The following is a 15,594-nucleotide window of genomic DNA, read 5'->3' as shown; positions in this document are numbered from 1 at the left end:
AAGCCACCGTGGTTCAGCAGTTTTGTCTGTTTGTGATAAAGACATCTTGTTTAACCTTTTTGACTCTATAGCTCAGAGTCTGTGAAGGTTTACAGGGAAATTCAGTTTTCAGCTGGGAAAACTTTTATTGTTTGTGGTACTTTGGCTTTACTGCTCATAAAACATCGAAACGGGGATGTTGAAATGGATCAGAGGTCTAAAGATCCGTTTAGCCTCATGGATTGATGAACCCCTTGTGTTGCTCTCAATTCACAAATTTAGAGGAGGCCCCGTTTTTGAATTTGAGTTTTATTTTGAAGGTTTTGACCAGAAGTCGCACTGTTCACCTGTCTGACTTGACTACCTGCTGTAGTGATGGGGGTGTCTCCTCTTCTCTAGTCTAAACTCATCATCGGGGATTCCTTATTAGCCTCAGTTGTTTACAGACACGCACCGCCTCGGTCTGACTCAGATACCCGCCGTCATGTTCACAGGGATGCGGACAGAGAACCGGGGGGACTCGGGGGTCCTGGATGCTGCGGCTCTGAGGCAGCAGAGGAGGCTGAAACAGGCGATCCAGTTCCTCCATAAGGACTCAGCCGATCTGCTGCCTTTGGATGGACTAAAGAAGCTCGGGACATCTAAACAGGGGGTGTGCCTCTTATCATAGGCCTTATTACATAGTGCCACAGTTAGACACATTTTTGGGCTTGTGTCTTATCACAATAGACAAAACTAGTGCAAGTTATGGCGATGGGGGAGTCTCTGCGTCTTCCTTAATTTACCACGATCCCATATTTAATCGATTTCATTATTTTGAATTATAGCCCATATAATAGTGAAGTGGTAGAGCCTATATGATAATATAGCTATAAGGAGAAAATAAGATGTCTAAAAAGGATTTTTCAATCAAAAGCCTAATGTTTGCACACTTATACATAAAAATATCAAACATAAACTTAAGTATTGCCACTGTGCAGGAGGTTATTTTGCAAAATTGTTTCTATGTTTGGAAATGTTTGCCACTTAAACAAAATATTCCTAAAAACCTGTGAAAATATGAAAGTTTGTCTCCCTTTTTGTTTGCTTAGTCTAAATGTTTCTGGAAATCTTGACTATTTATCCTTTCTGTTTACATTAGTGTTACCCATGAACCTGTAAATGTAAGGTAATTTGGTTCTTATGTTGTAGCCTGTATCAGGAACATTCAACATCTTTTTAGTTTATGTTTACTAGGCACCAAAGAAGCTCTCTGAAAATCATAAGGGCAGCATTATTACAGATTATTGATTTGTCTTTAAGCTCCAGCCTCACAGGAACAAGACGAGAACTTGGCCACATTTTCTAACTGTATTGTTTTTATTTTCATTGCAGCAGCCGCACCATATTCTCCAGAAGCGCCTGCTGGAGGCCAAGTTGTCCCGGGGAAGGATGAACATGTGTGGAGTGACGCCAAACAACGGAGGGGTCCTTCTGAGTCGTACTCATTTAAATTCACACGAGGATGAGGAAGAAGAGGAGGAAGATTTCATCTATGTGCCCTGCAATGTGAGTGGAAGTTGGTTAAGGTGCTTAAAAATATGTAGATTACTTTAAAAAATAGGATCCATAACAATTACTTCATCTATACAAGTAATACAAGCAGAATAAAGTACTTTATTTTTGGTAAAACAACACCATTTTTATTATTGAGAACAAGTCTAATAAAACACAAAGAACTGCTGTGAACTTTTTGCACAAATGGTGTTTTTTCTTTTCTGTTTTTACTTCCGTCTGGCCCCTTCTTGTCTCCATCACACATCCATTTTCACCTCCACCTTCTCTGTGCGTTTGCAGTGTTTAGGGCAGGAGGTGAATGTGCTGATTGACACCGGTTGCAAACTGAACCTGATGTCCTCACTAACTGTGGAGAGATCAGGGTGAGATAATTCATTATCTGTCCATTTCACTCACATCAGGCCACTTTCAGTATTCAATGAGTGCATTTTTTGTCTCCCTCAAAGTTTAAAAGACCTGATTGAGGAGAACAAAATGGAGACGGATGGCTTTCCATTTCAGCGGAAGCTGTGTATTGACGGACACATCAAAAAACTCAGCCTAACCATCGGGCAACTCAGAATAATGTGCTCGTTTGCCATAGTAGGTAAGAAAGAAGAATACGATTAAAGTCAAGATTAAAGATCACGTTGATTGTAAGACACTTTAAGTATTATGTTATAACAGTATTGTTTGCCAATTACATTTATTTGCAGAAAGTAACAGACCACTGATGTCCCTGGGCAACAAGACATTAAAGTCACTCAAGGTAAATCATTTACTTCCCAGGAGGAACATTTATAGATCGTGAGCAATGTAGAGACGGAAACAATTAAGATACAAAGCTAAAAGTCCATAAACGAATTAACAGACAAAATATTCTTAGATCCTAACAACTAGTGGGGCAAAAATAAGTAAACATTTGGTCCGTGGATGCTGCCAGAAGAAAGGCCATGTTGTGAATGTAAATATGTGATGTGTTGGTATATCATTACTGCAGTGTGTAATTGACACTGAAAAGCAGATGTTGGTGCTTGGGACAACCGTGAGGGAGCAAGTCCAGTTTGCCAAAAAGCCATTCAATGAAAGGTAAGATTTTATTACCTTTGTTTGCTGAGAGTGCATGTCCTCTTTAAGGTATACCCTGAATTATGCTTCATACACGGACCCTCAGTTCCACACAATCACACTTTATTGATAATGGTTATGATATAAATACAATATCATTAATTGTTAACAATTGGAATAAAATGCATATTGTTGCACAATATACTTTTCATGGTGCAAATGTTTTTTGTGTGGCCAAATTTGTGCACAAAATACAGCTTTGCGACAGCTGTCACTGCATGTTGTGCACTGTTGGGAGTGAACACGCTGTACTGATATCCACAGAAATGCTGCAAACCAGTGCAAAAAGGTATCTCACTAAATGCATCCTAGTTCTGTGGAGGTTGGACACTTTTCAACACGAAATATTACTTAAAAATAGATTTGTTTATATTTAACACATTTATTTGAATCAATATGTGTCACGTTCATAGGCACAAAGACGATTATTGGACAATGGACACTCGTGAAGTTGTGGAAACCAAATATTCTACAAATGAATCTCACCGAGTCCTTTCTGCTTCTTCTTTTCGCACAACAGCTCCTCTGACTTCCAAGACCTGTGATACTGAGCTCCCTTCACACAGTGACCAAAAGCAATAGAATTATTTACTCTTACAACTAGATGCCTCATCTGGGAACTTCGCATTTCTCACCTCATAAATCCTCACTTTCTCTCTGCCTGTTTGTTTGCTGCATTCACGAGTCAGATAATCTACACTGACTTCCCTTATTTCTACATAGAGGCGGTGGTTTACACAGCGGCTGCTCCCACAAGCAGTTCCTCATGTAGCACTGACGATGAATAGCATTCTTGTAGCCTAGAGTTTGATCATGTTTTAGCTGTCACTACAGTAGTACGTATTGTGCAGCTAGAAAAGAAATCATGAACAGAACTTGCTGTAGACTTTAAGATTCTGATAGAATTGTGATTTATAGCTGTTGTATCCTACAAATTAGTATTGTTCTGCCAGACATAGTATTCTACATTTATAGCGGGAACTCGGAGAACAAAGGTTGGAGGGTTTTTATTTCATGTGGAGTGTAGTTGATAAGCTTAGCACAATCTGTTGCATACAGAGCAACTGTTTATCTACTGTATTTTATAATGTTGTAAATGTATTTTCTAGTCCAAAACATGTATTTGCATTGAGGTCACTGCCTTTTAATGTTTACAAAATGATAGTGACAGTTGTGATATGTTTTATCACGGGACTGTAGCAAAGTGCAGCACTGAATATCAAATAAAATCCCAAATTATGTGAAAGTTTTTCTGTGTTTTTGCGTAATTTTTCATTTAGCACTTTGGAAAATCTTGCATAACTAGCCCTTGTGCTATTTTATCTGAGAGCCATTTATGAAACTGCCAAAGGTAGTCTGACATAATTAAAGCTGTTAGTAAGAAGTAAAACAGAAGACAAATCCTGACACACCAGCAGGGATGAGTGTCATTTCTCACCCCTGGCTGTTCAGGAAGGGATGGAGAGCAGCTTTAATTTCTCAGCTGACCTATGACTGTACCATTGAAACTGTGCCATGACAGTAGTGTTTGGTAACGCTCCCCGGTCAGCTGATTGGCAGGTGAACAGCCCCTCCAGTGGCCATGAAGAAGACTGACTCAGTCTTGAACATCTCTCCATGGAAACCAACATCAACAGTGAGGCAAAGTTGTCGTCTGCAGCTGACTGTGAACAACATAAAAACTGGAGGTAAAGTACCCACTCCCTGTATCTGTGTATTAACTTTCAGATCAAAGAAAAAGAGTCATGTATTTGGCTGCTTCCTTTACAGAAGATAAAGATAATAATTGTGTTTCCTGTTATTATCTGACAAAGGAGGATGAGTTCTTTCGTATTCGTGGATAAACATTTGATAGCAGAGTGTTTTAGAAGAATTTGAGAATGAGAAACAGCAGCAGAAAGTAATATAACTAAAGTGAATAATTAAATTTCATTAAAAACATGGGCTGGGCTGCATAACTTAATTTTTAGTTAATTTTAGAGATGAAGTTTTTCATTAAAACAATTGCAATGAGTTAGAATGATTTAGAACGCAGAGACACTAGTTTTGTTACTTTCACTGTAATTATTTCACTTTTAGGAAATATTAAGGAAGTTAATATGATGAAATATTTCAGAAAAATGTAATGTTAAAACTGTAAGTGCATCAAGTGAATTGGGTTTTGATCTTTATTTGCGCAAAACAAGCAGATATTTTCAGTGTTGCTGTGTTTGGTATTTGTAGAGTTACAATATTAAATTTGGCAATGGTCTAAACATGGCTCAAAACATGGTATCCCTGTCTCTCTCTCTTTTTCCTGTTATTCTCAATTAGTAAATTACACAAAAACCACTGAATATAAACGAAAACTGTGTCATTTCCTGACATAATTGCAGTACAGGGATGGCTTCCAGGCAGACGGTGGCCTCTGAGGCTGCACTGATTCCACTGTTTCTGGGCAAACCGAGGTGCAACATCACTTTTGTTGTGGACAGTTCAGAGAGCACGAGAGCTGTTCTAGGGTCAGTGAAACGCCTGCTGATCCAGACCCTGCTGACCAGGGCTTCGCTCAGGGACTCTCTCTTCAACATCATGACATACTCAGGCAAGGTGAGGTGGGACTGACAGCTCATTACAGCACCAGCATCAGAGATACTGCCACACAGAAAGGGTGTTACGCCTCAGAAGACAAGGAAAGCTCTTGGAGTCACTCAAGAGGTTGCAATGTTCATTACGAACAATTTATCTATCCTCAAAGCAAGTATTGGGGATTTTTTTCCTGTGGGTAACACTACAGGCTGGCCATGGGGTAATTAAAGTGTTTATTGTTTTGTGTGGATGCAAAGTCAGCATTTTGGCCTTAGGTGGGCATAAAAGGAAAGGTCAAAGAGTATCCACCAAAGAAAGGGTTCATCCTCTGGGGAGCATTAAGAAGATATTAATATTTCTGTAAAAATATAAAAACATTTGTCCTAATGTTGTTGCCATAGAAAAGTCACCAAAGAAAGCATAGGATTCATTCTCTATAGGAACGTGAACATCTACAGTAAATCTCATAGAAACCCAGCCTTGGACAAAGTCATCGTTTTTTAAGTCTCAAGTCTTGCGTATGAAATCCCAAGGCAAGACAGGTAAATTCCAAGAGAAACAATTATTATAATAAATATACAGAAATAATGAACCTTTCTTTAAAATGGGTAGTTATTACTTTCTCAGAAACTTTACAACATTTAAAAGCAAAATGATCAGGTGTGTCTTGATGTGTTTTTCCTGTGACACAGTTACAATCAATTGTCATTTCTGAGCTGAATGTTTTGCATAACATAATATATTTTTTTAATCGTTGGGCTTTGGGAGGATATCAGTTCACTCCAAGTCTATTTGAAGTCATTGATGGTAAAGTAAAAGTCAAGATGCAAGTCTCGAGTCAAGTCGAAAGTCATCAGAGTAATGACTCAAGTCTGACGAGAGTCCTGTGACTCGAGTCTGCACCCCCTGACAGTACAACTTGATGAAAGGTCAAAAGGTCACAAAATCATTACGAATCACTGAATATTCATAGCAAAGCTCCAGTGGTGGAAGAAGTACACAGATCATTTATTTAATTAAAAACAGCAATACCACAGTGTAGAAATACAATTACAAATAAAAGTTGTTCAAAATTTTACTTCAATAAAAGTACAAAAGTATTAGCATCAAAATATACTTAAAGTACCAAAAGTAAAAGTACTGATTATGCAGAAAGGCCCATTTCAGAATAATGTATATATTAGTGGATTATAATCATTGATAGATGAATGTACGTATCAGTTTAATGCTGCAGCTGGTAAAGGTGGAGCTAATTTTAATTACTTTATATACTGCTGTGTTGCTTAATCTATAATAATATATCATATTTTCATATTTCCCTCTGGAGTAGAAAGAAGTATTAAGTAACATAAGTAAGTACAGTACTTAAATAAATGTACTTAGTTACTTTCCACCACACAGCTGTTATGATATGATGCTCTGGACTGACCGACTGACTGAATGATTTAGTCTACAATAAATAATATTGTTTTTAATATGATTATTATATGAATTGAAGCCTATAATGTCTTATATGCCATTTATTTAACTGAGAGAATATTTAATTTAAAAGAAATCTGGTTCTTTATTTAGGTAGCACCTTTATCTTTAGTTCTTTCAGGACCGTTTTTTCACCTCTGAGTCACCTGTTCCTTGAAGTGACTGATTTTCTCGTTCGACTTTGCAGGTGAACTGCTGGTCCCACCACATGCTTCCCTGTGCTCCTGACACCGTGTACATGGCTCTGTCCTGGATTCACTCCATCAGCTGCAGCCCCGGCAGGGATCTCCTGGCCGCTCTGAGCATGGCCCTCCCTGACCCCGCCTGTCACGCCATCCACCTGCTCTGCACGGAGCTCCCCGAACAGCCGGAGGCCTTGCTGTCAGCCCTGCCCGCTCTGGCAGCTGGGAGGCCCGTGAACGTCTTCTACCTGCAGGACTCAGGTGGACAGCTGGACAGCAACACTCGAGACTACCTGCAGTGTCTGACCCAGGCCACAAGAGGGAGCAGTTATGTGATTCCAGTTGGTTTGAATGGAGTGCTGGAGCAGGTATGGCTGAACTTACTGGGTACCAAATATGAAAATGTGTGGATTGTTTTAATATTGAAACATTCTGTTGAACCCCAAGACAGGACGCTCCCTCTTTTTTTTTTGACCCTCTTGTCCCTCTCAGAGAGGTATAAAGGTCAAATCTACAACTCTGCCCTTGGAGCTACCAAGAAAATCTGTATCTTTTACCCGTCACCAAGTTAGGTGCCACAAAAATCCACATGCTGTAGACACCTGCAACGTTTAAATCATTTGTCCAAATACGTTTGAGCGCTGGGAGAATCTACACTTTCACTTTGGTATTAGTTTTGCATAGTTTACAGGCTGAGCTACAAACAACTGTCTTATTATTTTTCTTTAAATCATAGTTGCAAATTTCTCCACTGATCTGGTTTGCCTTCCAGCCAATCAGTGAGTTTTGGACACACACTGACTTCACTACACAGGGTGGGGTTCAATATACTTGAGAGAAATATATCAAGAAAATACACTCAAAGAAATGCAGTGGTGGTATTCAGATCCACCGAGAAGAAGTATAAAGTTGCATAAAATGGAAATGCTCAAGTAAAGTACAAATACCTCAAATTTGTACTTAAGTACAGTACTTTATAATGTATAATAAATGTAATAATTAATAAATGTACTCTTCAGTGAGAAATGTGTTTGTACTTGCCAGGTCCCACAGTGCATTAAAGGGGTGTATATTTTGTGCCAAAAAAAAGGCTAAATAAAGAGATGTAAACTTGCGAAGTGAAAAAAGTTAAGCTAGCAGTTTAACTAAAGCTTATATGTTATTGTTGAAATATTTACTTCTGAGAATATGACATTTTTTGTAAACTTACAAATTACCCATGGATTTGTCCAAAAACTTAACTCCCAACACATGACCCTCGGGGATCAATAAAGTATTTCTGATTCTGATGACATCTACAATCAAAATGGCTTCGCTGTGAGGTCAAGGGTCTAACAGACGTGTGTGAGTCTGCGTGTGTGTGCTTCCATGCATGTTGTCAGGTGGTTCCACTGTGTGTTGTGGAGAACCAATCATCAGCGCCAACAATCTCTCCAGTTAAGTGTTGCTGTCCGTCCACCTCAGTCCCACACAACACGTCATCACCTCTGCTCAGGTTGGTTTCCATGGTTACACAGTTTTTTTCTTAACAATGCATTAAAAAAAATGTCACAGCTATGTAGCAGATAATGTTTTTGTATTCAGCATGTAACCTTTCTAACAGAAACGTACTAGTAAATGTCAGATATTGTAGGGAGCTGTGAATACAATCATCAGCCCAATGACATACCTGCCCGGTGAAACTGCTGTTTCTTGGCTTCCTGTGGTCACCCAGGTGCAGTCTGGGTAATCCTCTCCGCCCGGTTACCTCCTGCATGCTGTCTGGTCAAACCCTGGGCAGTCCAGAGTTCTTCCCAGGATGCCGAGTGCTGGCCAGGAGGGAGGTGGATGGCCTCTACTACATGGGAACTGTAATACAGCAAGTACAGGTGAAAAGATACTGTACACACATATGTGATCATATACAGGCAGGTATTTGGACAACAACACATTATTAGTTTTTAACAGGGGATTTGAAATGAAGCAATGACCATGAGATTTATTGTTGAGTGCTGACTTTAAGTTTTAAGGGTGTTTTGATCGATATTAGGTCAAATAGTGAACAAAATATACACCTTTTTTATACACAGTGACACAATTTTAGGAGACTGCCACACAACCCTGATAAACCCACAGCCAAAGCAACCAAGGAGTATTTTGAGTGGCAAAAGGTAGAAGGATTTGACACCAAATATTTAGTATAATGACTTTATTTAAGTCTATTTTAACAATTACTCTCTGCCTCCTAAAGTTGGGGACTGTGTATAAATAAGGTTACACCTCTACACAGTTCATCTCATGTGGATGTAAACACCCTAAAATTAATCACTTCAATCTCATACTCATTATTCAATTTCAAATCCCAATGTGTTGGAGTCAACTCAACAAAAAAATGTGTCCAAATCATTACGGACTGCTGCATATTCTGACTAGTAAAGGAGACACATCATCTTCTTCACGTGTCAAAACTCAGGGCCGCGGAGGAGTTTGGGTTGTCGAGTTCGACCATCCAGGACGCGCTGCATTGGGGGTCGCCTCCTCCCAGAGGCAGCTGGTTTGCTCCCTCGACATGGTGATCCACACCAGAGCTCGCACACATTGTCTGGTACCTGGTGATGCTGTCCTGTCGCCATGGGAACCAGATCTGATTAGATATGGGCCGGGGAGAGTGATGGCTGCCACAGAACGCAGAGATGGTTTTGGAGGTACAGAGTTAATAGTGTTTGTGTTTACATTTTTACAGCCGTAGTCAGTGGTGTGGATTAAGGTCCAATACCTCGACCTCTGATGTCAAATCCCAGAGAAAGTTTTTATTTAATGAATGAATGTGCCTCTGTGGATATTTGCCCTCTGTACTACAATTACCGCTTACTTAGAAAATTTGGAGATGTATAGAAATAGGTTTGATAGATACAGAATATTTGTTTTTACTTAACAAAATATAAGTATATCTACATTTTCATGTACTAATTGAAGTTTAAATCAGTTTACTATTGACTAACAGATTACTCTTCATTAGTTATTTTTTGTCTTATATTTCTCACCTTACTTTAATTGCATTTCCTGTTGGCTTCATGTTTTTCCGTATTACTTTTGAAATTAAGAGGAGACAAGGTTTTATAAGTTTATTATTCACACATAAAGCACAAATTAGCACTGGATTAAATGGTAAATGGACTGCATTTATATAGCGCCTTTCTAGTCTTCCGACCACCCAAAGCGCTTTACACTACATTCACCCATTCACACACACATTCATACACTGATGGCAGAGGCTGCTATACAGAAACTAATGTCTATCCCTCTCAGGAAGTCACTTTGTCTCACTCTTGCTTGACATTGCAGTTGATGGTGTTACGAGCCTCCGGGTGCTGATGTGGGACGGCTGTGTGTCTCTGGTTCCTGGGAGCCTGGTTCTGCCCATTTCACCTTCTCAACATGACAGAATAGTCAGGGAGCTCCAAATCCCGAAATCAGCCTCCAGTCGCTGCTGCAACTGGCTTTGTGCTCGCAGCTCCTCCTGCACTCCCCAGCTGTTCTGCAGCGACTGGTGTCAGTCTTCTTCTTCCTGCTGTCCAGTCACAAACCACCGGCCATGCTCATTTCCACCCAGTTGTAGGTCCAGCTGTGGAAGAAGGGATGGATTTGAGAGGGCAGAGCAAGATAAACAGGTGCACCTCAACGATACAGATGTGGGGAAGAGTGACCCTGAGGTGCCCTCCTCCTCCTCCTCCTCTTTGTCTCTTTCTGAGGATGAGACCAGAGCGACGTTTCCTCCTGCAGTGAAGCTGAGGAGTAAACAACAGCGTCCTCCCTGGAGGTACTGGAGAAGAACTGGGCCAGAGCCACAACACAGACAGCCAGGTGGGAAACACAGACTACAAACTGATACATCCTGGTCTCAAAGCCAAAACCACCTAACTTGATTTAAATAAAAGTGACCAAAACAATTAAATTCAACTTAATTTAACTAATTTTTAAAAATGAAAAACAGCTGAAGCTGATATGTATGTATTAGCACTTTACCATCAATAGCTCACTGCAATGAACAGCTTGAGATATTAGATTCTATGTAAAATAAAAAGGGACCATTGTTGAGAGCTACACCACCGCCATCAGTGTGAGTGTGTGTGTGTGTGTGTGTGAATGGGTGGATGAAAGGCAAATTGTAAAGCGCTTTGTCTGTTAACGCAGAAAAGCACAACAGAAGTGCAAGTCCATTCACTCTTCTGCAATCAGGACTGATTTGGTGGGAAATCTGCTTGATTGCTTTACACCACAAAACAGGAAGAAGGCTCCATTCTTCCAAAGCAGACACAAATATTTTTGGATTTCTGAGTTTTTTTATACTAAGATGTTGAATGTAGAGTGAAAGGTTGATAAAAAAAATATCACTTTCGTCAACTGTCACAAATGCAAGTAGAGGTATCCTGTCAAGATAACGTTAGGGACACAGTGTCTCACTTAATGTGTTTTACTGCTACTGAACTAAAGTCATTATCAGCGTTGCATCAAGCCCTCAAATTACTGTCACACTTGAGAATCTCAATAATCGTGCACACAACATCACTTGTATTGACTAATTGTCCAACAATGTGGAAATGTGAACAACAGTGGAAACACTGCCGAACACAATAACCAAAAACAGCACAACAACAAAGATAAAATGAGTCATCAGACATGTCTACTCCCAGTGTGTTACGTGATGCTGAGGTTCTCTGACACACCTGCGGTGGCCGGATCAGACACCCGGTTTAGCTGCACCTGTGCTCTCGTCCAGTTCCAGTTTAGCTGGACCCGCTCTAAACTGCAGCTTAGCTAGTCAGATGCTAAGTCACCAATCAACAACCTCCATGAGATCTAGTCATGTTGATATATTTCTGTATTTATCTGCAGGGAGTGCAGTGCCAAGGAGGACATCACAACCCGTAAGGTTCAGCTTCCCTGTCCCACAGATCAGTGCCTCGCCCAATCACAGCTCTCTGTTTCAGTCACTTCCTGGTGCTAAAGGAAGAAGAGTGAACATCAGAGATGTTTTCGGAACGACCACCTTCAAACCTCGACCACCAGTGGGACTGCAGCCTTTCTCTGACAACAATGCTACTACTGTTTACACATAATAGTTCAGTGGACAAAAAACCTCACCATACACCTATATAAAGTAGGTAAAAACAAACAAGAAATTGATAAAAAAAATACTTTATTTTAAACACACTGATGCGGCATTAGTGCAGGTAAAAATACTGTGCATTATATGATGTTCTAGGGCAAAATTTGGACACAATCTACATAATAAAATACTCAAGTAAAACGCAATAAAAATATGGCTTCTCAATATGCAGCAAATAAAACATTTTGACAGCAAAATAAAATGTAAACTTGCAGAAATCAGTGTAAAAACATACAATAAACACACATAAACAGCATTAGCATTGGTCAGTTTTGTTATTGAAGGTTAAGGGTGACTGGTTTGGTCAGGTGAGGTGTCAGAGATCAAAGGTGAGGTCGATACTCTCTCCAGCTTTGACGCTGACCAGCTGAGTCTGCTGCTGGGACTCCGGCATGCTGGCAGTGATGGCGTACGTCCCGGGTGAAACCTCGATGTAGAAATCTTCACCTGCTGCCGACACACGACCCTGAGGAGAATGAGACTTGAATTTTACATTATTTAATTTTTTACTTTTTGTTCCAAGCAGCAACCAACACAGCTGAGGAGTGAAGCTGATGTGGAAGGACTGTAACGTTCCCCTAAAGACCAATCGAGGGAAGTTACAGATGCTGCAATCCCATAGGATTTAATTCTAAAAGCACCAAAATCTCTCTCAAAATACAAACTGAATAATATTTTTTCTACAAGATGTTGTGGACTCATTTATTTCACTTCTGTTGATGTGTGTCTGGGTGGTTGTGAGAATCACTGCTCCATTTAAGGACATTTTACTTAGAAAGAGTTTTTTGGATGCAGTTTTGCTAGGTGTAGCCTATCACAGTCAACTGTAGTATTTTCAGTGTCCTATTTTAGATTTAGTTTTATGTAAACTTTTTGGTAACACACACACAGTCTAACCTTAATACAAACTATATCTTTACAGCTGCAAACAATATTTTTACACTTGCCAGCTTTTTGCAGCTTTCAGCTCCTTGTTTTGGTTTACTGTTCTGTATGATTAAGTTCAAACAGCTGTCAGAGACCCTACGCAGACATCTGAGGCACACAAGCCGAGTGTTTTCAAGCCTCTGGTGTAAAACAGTGGCACAGCTGAAGTGAACAATCGGCAAGTGGGAAAGAACGTTGAATATTTTACAAGCTAAAGATCCAGATATTTTTCTCAGCACTTGGAGGTCCAAAATAGGTCTAAAAGTCTAAAAAATAAAAACATGATACTAATAGGATGTCAATTTTGCTCTTTGTCAGCTGTGGGCAATTGTTTGCTAACACATTAGCCATAGTAACCTGTAAAATTGACAAGGACTTGTTCCTTTGAGTTTGCTTTTAAGAGCCGTTCTGCTTCCTAATGATCAAAAATCACTTTTGACAGATAAAAGCTTTACATGACTCGAAGAAAAAGCAGCAGATTCTTGTTACTTTGCTGTGTGGAGCCCTTACATGTTTTCTGGTTGACGGTGCAGGTGCTGTCGTCCCAACAGCTGGCCGTCTGTGGAACCTGCACACATGGTTCCTCTCAGTGTCAGTGGGCTCAGTGCAACAGCCAGACTCATAAAACCTCTGCAGCACAGAGAATATTCACATTTTAGCCCTCCAGGTCTGTAGCTGAAAGCACAGGGGTGCAGGTTAATAATCACTGACCTTGCACTGATAGGTCGTCTGTGCCATGAACTCTGCAACGGTTGCAAAGACGTCATCAAGCTCTGTGTGTATTCTCTGGAAAATGACAAGAGCATGACAGCTGAGAGAAGATGAGCAGAAACAAGACACAGCAAAAGAGTCAAGATCCAAATTTAATTGATGACGGGGTTAATATACAGAAAATGTGCAGGCACCTTCACAGGGATTTGTGTGTCTTCATCTGTAGTAGTCGGGGTCTGGGATGCTCCAGTGCTGGTCCAGTCTACGCTCCGTCTGGAGGCCCGCTCCAGCACCTCCAGGCCCAGACTGGCAGAGCGCCGCAGAGAAGACTCCAGCCAGGCTTGGCTTGCCATGAACAAGTCGAGTTAAACTCAGGTGCCCTTCACCTGAGTGGAGGAACAAGCAGAGAGCAGCAAAGTCAGCAGACTAGACTTCTATTCCAAATATACTTGTTTTTTCTAGTGATTTGATATTGATTTTTTAAGCAAACATGCCAAAACTTAAGTGTTTCCAGCTTCTTAAACGTGAATATGTGCCATTTTAAGTCTTTTGAAGGCACCACATTACTCTCTGGGAAATGAGATGGGCATTTTTCATTATTTATGGACATTTTATAGGCTACATTTATCATTATACTGATAAAATAGTGGACAAATTAATTGATAATAAGAACAGTGGCAACCCTAATTTGATATTAATGCAGATGTGAAGTCATACAATTTGAAATCCAGCATAATAATATTGCAAAAACAATTTATACCTCCTTAGAATATAATCATCAAAAAGTTGGATAGTTAAAAACCTGATCAGCGACCTAAATCAACAGAAAGCTACTCTAAAAGTCACAACGGCTTGGTAGTTTTATCAAAATTACAACCTTTAAAACACCAACAGTTATACATGCTGTTTATAGTACAAGTGAATGCTGGGAAACAGCGCATGCGTGAAGATTAACACCTCACTGAGCAACACATTCGAAGGCGGAACGTTTGTCACTTTCATCATCAGCTACTCACGTTCTCTTTTAAACGCTCAGCCGTTGGCGTCACCGACAGAGCAAAAACACCGAAACGTTCAAACATTCCAACTGCACACGTCACGTTCTATCAACGTTTCGTCACGGCAACGTCGCCGTTCTACGCGCTGTGTCAACAAATCTCGGGTGAAGACGTCATTTACTTGTTTACCTGTTCAACGCACGTCAGCAAGTAAACTCACACATAAATACAAGCTCTCAGAGAAACCAGCGCTTCTTCAGTTAATGTGCGCGTAGTCCTCACTTCTCCCCCCCCTCATTTAGCTCGCGAAGTTCAGCTTTCACGCAGCCGGAGCCGTGCTGCCGCTCTCAAATGACAGCAGCACAGGAAATCCTGCAAGTTAAACCCCGCCCCCCCTCCCGTATATAGGGCCCAAAGTCACGTGGCGAAGTCTCATTTTTCTCTGATAAGTTGTAAGAAATCGCAGTCATGCCAGTAGTGACTAAATCTTCCAAATATACAAGCAGGTAATCATTTTCCATTTAAAATTCCTTCTTTTACCCCACATTTCTTTGAAGGTACACTCCACCTCACTGGTGGTCACCATGTTCACTTGTCTCCAATCTGAGGGGGTCATGAAGTTAAGAAATGCATACCATTTTACTAAATATATTGATTTGGTTTGTTTTTCTCTGATCTTTGCTTGATTCTTGTGAAATCCTCGATAGTTTTGCGTCTTCAATCACATAAAAATATTACAAACGGGACAACCTGGAAATCAGTGTACTTAAGATACAATTTTTCACAGGCCACAAGTCAAAGGTTGAGAACCAGTGCTATGTTTGTTTGAAATCTTTGCAAATTTATTACAAATTAAAAAAAAAAGGAAAAAAACCAAAACAAATATCACATGTACATAAGTATTCACAGCCTTTGCTCAATACTTTGTTGAAGCACC

General features: G+C 40.2%; 3 protein-coding genes across 7 annotated transcripts; 2 read left to right on the top strand and 1 right to left on the bottom strand.

Moving 5' to 3' along the window:
• The first annotated feature begins 211 nt into the window (after positions 1 to 211).
• On the top strand, positions 212 to 3,892 carry LOC122874485 (nuclear receptor-interacting protein 3-like). Its single transcript, XM_044192398.1, has 7 exons — positions 212 to 631; positions 1,354 to 1,527; positions 1,816 to 1,898; positions 1,983 to 2,122; positions 2,232 to 2,284; positions 2,516 to 2,604; positions 3,164 to 3,892. The coding sequence occupies exons 1-7, from the start codon at positions 464 to 466 to the stop codon at positions 3,186 to 3,188; spliced, it is 732 nt and encodes a 243-aa protein (XP_044048333.1). The 5' UTR covers positions 212 to 463; the 3' UTR covers positions 3,189 to 3,892.
• A 348-nt stretch (positions 3,893 to 4,240) lies between these two features.
• lg4h11orf16 (linkage group 4 C11orf16 homolog) lies at positions 4,241 to 12,262 on the top strand. Its single transcript, XM_044192382.1, has 8 exons — positions 4,241 to 4,331; positions 5,019 to 5,232; positions 6,878 to 7,240; positions 8,255 to 8,367; positions 8,587 to 8,740; positions 9,325 to 9,556; positions 10,197 to 10,715; positions 11,748 to 12,262. The coding sequence occupies exons 1-8, from the start codon at positions 4,261 to 4,263 to the stop codon at positions 11,969 to 11,971; spliced, it is 1,890 nt and encodes a 629-aa protein (XP_044048317.1). The 5' UTR covers positions 4,241 to 4,260; the 3' UTR covers positions 11,972 to 12,262.
• akip1 (A kinase (PRKA) interacting protein 1) lies at positions 12,035 to 15,034 on the bottom strand. Of its 5 annotated transcripts, none has more exons than XM_044192388.1 (5): positions 14,676 to 15,034; positions 13,854 to 14,045; positions 13,660 to 13,734; positions 13,459 to 13,578; positions 12,035 to 12,502 (listed from the first exon to the last, which is right to left on the bottom strand). In XM_044192388.1, exons 2-5 carry the CDS (start codon positions 14,010 to 14,012, stop codon positions 12,338 to 12,340), a joined length of 519 nt encoding a protein of 172 aa, XP_044048323.1. In that variant the 5' UTR covers positions 14,013 to 14,045; positions 14,676 to 15,034; the 3' UTR covers positions 12,035 to 12,337. The 5 variants fall into 5 exon arrangements, with proteins under 5 accessions (XP_044048323.1, XP_044048324.1, XP_044048327.1 ...); XM_044192389.1 differs by having other exon boundaries at positions 14,847 to 15,034; XM_044192392.1 differs by having other exon boundaries at positions 12,035 to 12,487; positions 14,676 to 15,032.
• Between the last annotated feature and the right edge of the window lie 560 nt (positions 15,035 to 15,594).

The sequence above is a fragment of the Siniperca chuatsi genome, linkage group LG4, assembly GCF_020085105.1.
Source record: "Siniperca chuatsi isolate FFG_IHB_CAS linkage group LG4, ASM2008510v1, whole genome shotgun sequence".
Taxonomy (NCBI): Eukaryota; Metazoa; Chordata; class Actinopteri; order Centrarchiformes; family Sinipercidae; genus Siniperca; species Siniperca chuatsi.
Note: the sequence above shows the minus strand (reverse complement) of the source record. Positions and strands in the feature narration are given on the sequence as shown.

Coding starts and splice junctions, on each gene's coding strand:
- LOC122874485 (XM_044192398.1), top strand. CDS start 464: ATGTTCACAGGGATGCGGACAGAGAACCGGGGGGACTCGGGGGTCCTG. Junction 1,899..1,982: donor CTAACTGTGGAGAGATCAGG/GTGAGATAATTC, acceptor TCTCCCTCAAAG/TTTAAAAGACCTGATTGAGG. Junction 2,285..2,515: donor AGACATTAAAGTCACTCAAG/GTAAATCATTTA, acceptor TCATTACTGCAG/TGTGTAATTGACACTGAAAA.
- lg4h11orf16 (XM_044192382.1), top strand. CDS start 4,261: ATGGAAACCAACATCAACAGTGAGGCAAAGTTGTCGTCTGCAGCTGAC. Junction 5,233..6,877: donor TCATGACATACTCAGGCAAG/GTGAGGTGGGAC, acceptor TCGACTTTGCAG/GTGAACTGCTGGTCCCACCA. Junction 8,368..8,586: donor ACGTCATCACCTCTGCTCAG/GTTGGTTTCCAT, acceptor GTGGTCACCCAG/GTGCAGTCTGGGTAATCCTC.
- akip1 (XM_044192388.1), bottom strand. CDS start 14,012: ATGGCAAGCCAAGCCTGGCTGGAGTCTTCTCTGCGGCGCTCTGCCAGT. Junction 13,735..13,853: donor ACACACAAATCCCTGTGAAG/GTGCCTGCACAT, acceptor GTCATTTTCCAG/AGAATACACACAGAGCTTGA. Junction 12,503..13,458: donor CACCGTCAACCAGAAAACAT/GTAAGGGCTCCA, acceptor GTAAAATTCAAG/TCTCATTCTCCTCAGGGTCG.